Raw genomic sequence first — 7,618 nt, 5'->3', positions numbered from 1 at the left:
TTCTCAAAAACGGCAAAGAAAAGATGAAAGCATTGCCATATTTTATTTATTTCAAAGGTTTTACATTCATTTATTTCAAGCTGTCTTAGACAGAAAATTGATAAACATGTCCAAAAGTTCCATAAATACAAAAATATGATGCTGACTTGAGTCCAGTATTTGAGGTTTCAGTGCAGAATATTTCATTATAAATATGTGAAACGATGTAAATTATTATATATTATTTTTCACTGTCAACATGACTAATATCTCTGAATAGGAGAGAGATTTAAGACATTAAAATTAATGGAAAATTCAATTAAAAATGTGCTTTCAATAGAAAAAAAAACAATAAAAAGTACCGGTAGAAATTCACACTAGCAAAAACATATTTTCCGAGGTTAGCTCACTGTATTTTCAGACAAAAAATGTGAAATAAATAAAATATGATCTGTGGTTCAAGTACCTCCAATCTTAAAAAATAAACTTTAATTTCTCCACCATTAAAGAAAGTACAAATGAAGCAATCTAGTTAAAACAGATGAATAATATTCAAAATTAGCTGCCTGAGTTGAGCTGCAATACCAAAAACACAGTTTCACTTCCAGTAAATAATCACAATAATAAAATATGAAATATACCATGAAATTGATTAGTTTTATAAAATTGATTGTCGCATGTTCCTCCATAACCCATCAAGAGTTTTACTACAAAAAGTTTTTACTCTCTGACAAATGTATTCAGTTTTACAAGTTAACAAACTGGAGTAAAAGCAGAAACAACTTCAGTTATAGATGGGGGAAAAAAATGTCAAATACAAACTGACTCGTGAATAAAACTGTATGAATGTCAACAGAGATCTTTGATCTCAATGAGTTTTATTCTGGTTAAATAAAAGTTTAAGAAGGTGATGTAGGAAGCGACGCTGTCATAGGGCAATCGTACAAAGACAAAAAAGAGGAGGACATTTTGAGGAACCTGAAATTTACTAGAGTGATATTGAAAATTTTTGCCTATTGGAAATTTTCTGAGTTTCAAAAACAAAAAATTGTTCAAAATTTTTCTTTAGAACATTTCTGAGATCTCAGATTTTCTTTTTTTCTTTTTCTGAAACTCAGAAATTTCTGAATTTTAATGAAAAAATTTCTGAGATTATTCCCAACATATAATTTTTTGTAACACATTTTGATCCAAATAAAACAAATGAGAGCGTTAATCTATGACGTCCTGAGGTTATAGTAGTCTTTGGGTGCCCACAGCAGCCGGTACACCTGTATGTCGCTCCTGTAGCCGATGCTGGTGTCCCAGCAGTACTCTGGAGAGAGAACCCTGCTGGGCTTGTGAAGCCAAAAGTACCTGTTCAAATGACTCTCGTCGTGCCACAAGGCCTCCACTTCGTTCTCCTTATCCGCCATGATGCTGCGGTAGCAGGCCTCCGTCAGCGCCTTCACGCTCCTCCAGGAGCCTCCGAAGATGGCAGCGTGGTAGTAGAAATCCCCAGTTTTCATGAACGCCTTGGATTTCGGGTTGTGGTCGTAGGTGAACAGCATCCTTGGGAGGTGATAGTAGTGGGCGTGAAGCAGAGCCACCGAGTCTCCCAGAGCTTCGGGGCCAAATCTGCCGGTGAACACCTGATCGACGTCAAAGCAGAAGACGTGCGTGGCGTGGTGGCGGATATCCGACTCGATGACGTCTGATATCGCCTTCATCCTCATCATGGAGATGTCCTGCCACCGCGTGTGCCTCTCCACTTCGATTACTTTCAGGTGCCGATTGGGGGCAAGCTTGATGTTCGGCACCAACTCAGGCGAGTCCGTAAACACGTAATATGTCACGGGCAAACTCGACATGAAGTGTTGCTCTGATGAGTTCAGGAAGGTCTCCAGGTAGGCGTCCAGGTACCTGCGGAAACAAGATGTCAGCATTTATCTTCCTGTGGTGGAAACCAGGATGTGCTCTAACATTGGGACTGGATAATCAATCAATAATATTGCCTTGGACATGGGAATATTATGTTTCATATGGATCAATATCCATATGATGTCACACTCCTGGGAATTTTGCAGCTGACAGCCATCTTGGTAGGTATCCAGTTGCTATGGAGTTGCTATGACAACAGTGTAAAAAAAGCCACATTCTCCGTCTCTGTCAGCTATTTTATGAATAATTATGGATTTGCTCCATTTTGTCAGACAGACTGAGACTGAAAAGTCAGATAAGTTTCCCACTGGTGAACAATGACCATTTAAACCACTGTGTGCAAAAACGTGTTGGTAGAAATTCATTATTAATGTGTTTAGGAGCCTGATGATTAAATTGAGTATTTTTGCTTGTTTGCATGTTTGTAATCATTATTACACTGTATTTTTATTTCTGTCTGTTTTTCTTCAACTGTAAGGTTGTTTCACACCTGCATGTGTTTAGACCTGTTACTTCAACGACCTGTTTAAAAAAACAGACAAACCAGAAAGTTCAGGGAAAGTCAAGAAAGTTACAGGAATATCCACTGGTCCAAAACAAGACAAATGTGGGAACCAGAGTGTGAAGTTAACCAGGATTTGACAAGGAAAAACTTAATGCGTCAGTAGAAGTACACATGCAATATTTTGACAACAAGGATGAAAGGGACGGAGGATCAACCCCATCCTTCTACCTGTTGGTGCCACAAGAGCGGACCACTGATTGTTCAGACTTGTTGAACTCTGATCCAGAACCACACAGCATTGTGGGAGAAAAAGGTTTCAGCCACTCCACCTGTCATGGCAAGCCAAGCTAGTTTGGTAGCATCAATCAGCTGAGGACAGTGTTTTTCAAACGACGTTATGGGGGCTTAAAAAGTCAGAGGGAAGGATGAGGCAGAAAATGCAAAAAAATCCCATAAATGTTTAAATCTTAATTTTTTCATCATAATTTTTTGTTGTTATTCAGTCAGTTTTTAAAACATAAGCTAAAATAATTGATTTAAATGTTATTTCATTTTCTTATGGAAAAGTTACTGACAAGAAAAGAAACCATCCAGCTGTGGAGAACACTGCTGCAGAAACCAGAAGAACTGTGGGAATAAAATTAAATTTTATGTGATTAGTATAAAATATTACATATTTACTCATAATCAAAAGAGGGGATTGTGACAAAAATTTGTAGCATCTGGTAATAAAGTCATATTATCTGACAATAAAATTTTCCACCATCTAAAATCGGCATTAGGCAGCATTGTATGTATGGATATGGTAATAATTGGTTGTATTAATTATTATTTTGTGATATTTTCTGTGAGTTTGCAAAGTACGTCCCCAGCCAGAGTTTAAGGCTCTTTGGGAAGCTCAGAAATCACTCCTCTTTAGTTGCCTAGCAACTCGCTCACTCTTTCGTTACCTAGCAACAACCTGTGGAGCAACTTGCGCAGCAATAGTTTAAGGTTTTCTCACAATGTCTCGTAACTGCTTAAAAATAAAAAACAACGGCATGGAGTGAAAGGAGAAAATAAGTACAACAGCTGGAGAGGAAGCTACGGATCAAACGGGAAAGTTTATTCAACCAGTGTGGAAGTATTTCAAATATTTAGAACAAAAAAACTAAATCAATAATTGTCAATATTGACCGATATGAAACTGATATGACCGATATGTGTTTTGTTGTTCAGCCTGTTGAAAACCAACCTGCCAACTGCAAACACAGTCAAGGCAACAGAGGATCCTTTGTTTCTGTGTATCTGGTCGTAATGACTGGGAGTAAACATTCCCTCCCAGATGATGGGAGCCTTCCAGGAAGTGCATGTTTGCACATCATTTCGAGACCTGAAACAAAGGAGGACGTTGAAAATAATAAATAAGTAAATAGTGCCTGGAGAGTTTCCGCCTCTTTTAACAGGAATGCAGTTTACAAGAAAAATCAGCTCAAGTTTCACACATCCTGCAGGGACATTTAGAGCTCTTTGCAAGCTGCTTCTAGTCTTTTGCCATCGGGTGTTGGGTTGAATTTGATTGGACGCAATGTTTGGATGTTTCTCATTTTTAGACTACTTTCTGTACAGCGGAGCTGCTGTTTGAACGCCGTTAGATAACTTACCAAGCTCATGAAGTGTTAAAATGTTGTTTTCTGAAGGCCTGAGCAGCCAAACCAAATATCTACACTCTAAAAGGGCCAAATATCTTTCAAAAATCATAATGTTCTCAACATATGTATTTAATGTTACATGCATCGTTATTGATTTAGCTTCTTCAGTTGGTATTCTACACACAAATTGCCTACTAATTACATTTCTTAAAATAAGTTTCACAAGATCTGACCTTCAATGTCAATTTAATGCTTATGTTAATCGAATTTTGTTAATCTAAATACAAGTCTTGCTCTGCTCACAACATGAACACATTTAAAGCAACACACAGAAAGCAACCTAAAATTACAACTTGTGCAAGTCATTCAGGTAGCAGCAAATATTGACTGCAGATAAACTTGGTGGTGAGAAACTGCAGATTACGATTTCATGAGAAATGCTTGTTTCTCATGAAGTCTGTTGTATGCAGAACTAGAGGTTTAGTCGTCTTACCACAGGTCGAGGCTTGAGTCTGCACTATTACCTGAGGTCAGCATCTCTACACTTTCCAGAGTGCACTTGTCCATTGGAATGAGTCCAATTAAGAATCTGAAATCAGAGAAAACTTGTTTTTTACTTTAAATTTTGAACTAATGCTGATGCATTATAGGCTCTAAAATCTTGTATGAGGTTACATGCTGTTAGCTGACGTGCTTATAGGCAGAAGAAGATGGGAGTTCTTAGTTTTCATTGAGTCTGAATCTGATCTCTTTGGCTTGATTGGTGAAAATCCAGTCTAGGATTTGAGTTTTACCTTTATGTATGTGATGCAAAACAAGAGCAAAATTGTGTTTCATGAAACCACGTTTACCTTCACATGAGTTATTTGTGACTCACAACATTTGAGTTATTACAGATCTGACAAATTAGTCAGGTCTCTTAACACCATTTTAATGCCAGGATCATTTAATAACTCACCGAACTGATGGCGGTGCAAAGAACATGATGGATGTTGCAATCGGAAATAAAAACAGGAATTTCCAAATTATCTTTGACCTCTGAAAGCTCCTGTGGGGAGAAAATACGTTAAAACCCCAGACAGCGTCAAAAAACCCAGAAATAAATGGACAGTGGATATAAAAAGTTTACACGCCTCCATTGATGTGCCAGGCTTCTGTGATTTAAAAAAAAATGACAATTAAAAATGACTTTTTTCACTTTTAAAATTCATCTGTTTGAGGGGAAAAACACAGAAAAATGCTGCAGAAACTCAGCTGGTTAAGTTAGGATGCCTTTTAAATCATCTTTTGGTTCAATTTCAGGATGCAGTCTTCTTAACTGGGAGTCTATCGTCTGAATTTAATTTTATTTGCAAAACATCTGCAAATATACCAGATTGAACTTGATTGATTTTGTAAACATCTCAGATTGTGTGATTGTTTAACTTTCTTTAACTGGGATCAGTACAGTAGACTTTGTAATATGTTTTATGGTAGATAATGACAGAGAGACATTTACCCACATTATTGGTTGTTTGTTGACTTCAGTGAAGAAAACAGACTGTAGGCTGAAGGTGATGGCAACCGTGGGTTATGGCACAAAAATGCTGGAAGAGAAATATTTTATGAGATCTGAACTTTATTCAATATTTCTAACAGAAAAAAAGATTAACAAATACATTTATCCTGGATTTATAAAGATGATTCATTTAATATTAAAAATTATGAATAACAATACCAACACATTTTAAGTTTCCAGCTTGTAAGTGTCTGACATGGTTTAAGAGAGGGGAAAATCCCATTTAAACTGTTAGGATGTTGCAACACCAAGAAAAGAAGCTGTGGAAGAAACTGTAGCTGTTGTGGAAAAAAAAAAACAAAGCAATCTTTACATGTAGATAGAGAGATCTTAGTGGTTTGGCTGGGTGAGCCTGTGTTGTGCATTGTTGCGTTGAAAAGGTTTTCATTGAAGAAGGATGACTCAGTTCACAGAAAGACAAAAAAGGCAGCGTTGAGTGAAGGTTCTGAGAAATATCTCAGTTGGTGAAGAGCACAATGGGTAACACAGACTGTATGTACTAAATGTTTTGTGTGCCTAATTTGCTTCTGGCTCTTCTCTAAACAACCCGACATTGAAAGAGAAAATGCTGGTTGTAATGAATACTGAAGAAATTATACACTCTAGAACATTTGAAAGTGGTTTAACTTGAAAAGGAAAGTCCACCTGCTGCCTGGAAAATGTAACTTAACTCAACAAGAAAACTGTTTTGGTTTTAACTCAGAAATTAAAGTTCATGAAGTTGATTTAACAACTAGAGACAAGTTGTGTAAACATTGTTTTTAAGCTCATTAATCTTGAATTGTGAGTTTTAACTTAGTGCTGCAATTTAAACCAAACAATTATTTCACAATATGCAACAGAAAAAAACGTTCTCACCTAGTTAAAGACACATTTCTCTATTATTTTCACTCACCTTACCAAGCTAAAATAAATACTTATTTTGCTGTAGAATAATTTAAATTCTTGTTTCAAATTGCACAAACAAAATTTCTGATCTGATGATGAATTTTATTAAACATCACAATAAATTCTGCTAAGAACATTTATTGTGAAGGGGATATTATCCTCAAGCTTTAACATAAACATTTGCATTAATAACACAGGAGTCAGATCAATGTGCATTTCCATCTCAGGATACAAAAACAAGCCGCTAAGCATTCTGGGAAATAGTTCCCACTCCTGTCTTTTTTTTTTTTCTTTCAATTTTTTTTAGGTGCTAACATAAAACCCTAGTTTATTAATAAGAAGTTAACACAACTTACTACTTTTAAGTTTATCTTTCACAAACTCACATTCAGGTTCAAAATCTAAAACTAGCTAAATTTATGTCTTAAAGAGTAAAAGACAGTAGACACAACTACGTAAATGCGGCTCAAATGTTTGACAGTGGATGTGCAAATGACCTGATGCAAATAGGTTCTTTTTCCTAGGTCCTCATTAGATCATAAAAACAACATAATTATTCAAATCCATGCATCACATTTATGTACTTTTTGCAGGGCTGCAAAGACTGAAATGGTAAGAAACCCTCCTGCGTTATAACGTCTCTAGATAAAAGGAACAATTTGCAATGATTGTCAAAAATACCTGAGATTGGACAGAACACCCCAAACCCCTAAATTAGAAGAATTAACAGTAAGATCATGTCTCAGTGCGGTCAGAAAGTTTTCTTCTAGACAGATTAATGTCAAACATAATCACTTTAACATTAATGGAGAAGATTCCTTTCTTATTGGAAATAAATTTATTATAACAATACAGAGGGATTTGATATTAGGGTGATGCAACCCCAGTCAAAATTGTAGATAACTGAAGGGCTGAATGCTAAAAATATCAATAATGAATTCATACTGAACAATGATATCAATGATGGGATTGCAAATGTATAAGATGTAGTGATCGGTAAGATGGGAAGCAGAAAGTGACTCAGATGAGTAGTGAGAAAAATATGAGGGGCCGTTTAGGACAAAATTTACGTTTTGTCTCTCACACACTACCAAAAACTCTCGCACACTCAAAAAAATTACGTTTTGTCTCTCACAC

The 7,618-nt window shown here is 36.2% G+C and overlaps 1 protein-coding gene across 4 annotated transcripts in view; it reads right to left on the bottom strand.

The window, feature by feature from the left end:
* Positions 1 to 24: 24 nt before the first annotated feature.
* Positions 25 to 7,618, bottom strand: part of LOC103136623 (alpha-1,3-galactosyltransferase 2) — an 11,974-nt gene continuing 4,380 nt past the window's right edge. Inside the window, exons 2-6 of one of the 4 annotated variants that reach the window (XM_007549963.2) lie at positions 5,534 to 5,621; positions 4,994 to 5,083; positions 4,560 to 4,624; positions 3,639 to 3,776; positions 25 to 1,881 (exon numbers count right to left, since the gene is read on the bottom strand). In XM_007549963.2, coding sequence (XP_007550025.1) covers positions 1,197 to 1,881; positions 3,639 to 3,776; positions 4,560 to 4,624; positions 4,994 to 5,083; positions 5,534 to 5,539 — 984 coding nt within the window. In that variant the 5' untranslated portion in view covers positions 5,540 to 5,621 and the 3' untranslated portion in view covers positions 25 to 1,196. Of the gene's footprint in view, positions 1,882 to 3,638; positions 3,777 to 4,528; positions 4,625 to 4,710; positions 4,830 to 4,993; positions 5,084 to 5,533; positions 5,622 to 7,618 lie in introns of those variants that run through there. The other 3 variants (XM_007549971.2, XM_007549955.2, XM_016670655.1) reach the window with 3 other exon arrangements.

Source organism: Poecilia formosa, unplaced genomic scaffold, assembly GCF_000485575.1.
Source record: "Poecilia formosa unplaced genomic scaffold, Poecilia_formosa-5.1.2 Scaffold2, whole genome shotgun sequence".
Lineage (NCBI taxonomy): Eukaryota > Metazoa > Chordata > Actinopteri > Cyprinodontiformes > Poeciliidae > Poecilia > Poecilia formosa.
This window is presented reverse-complemented; position numbering and strand designations above follow the sequence as displayed.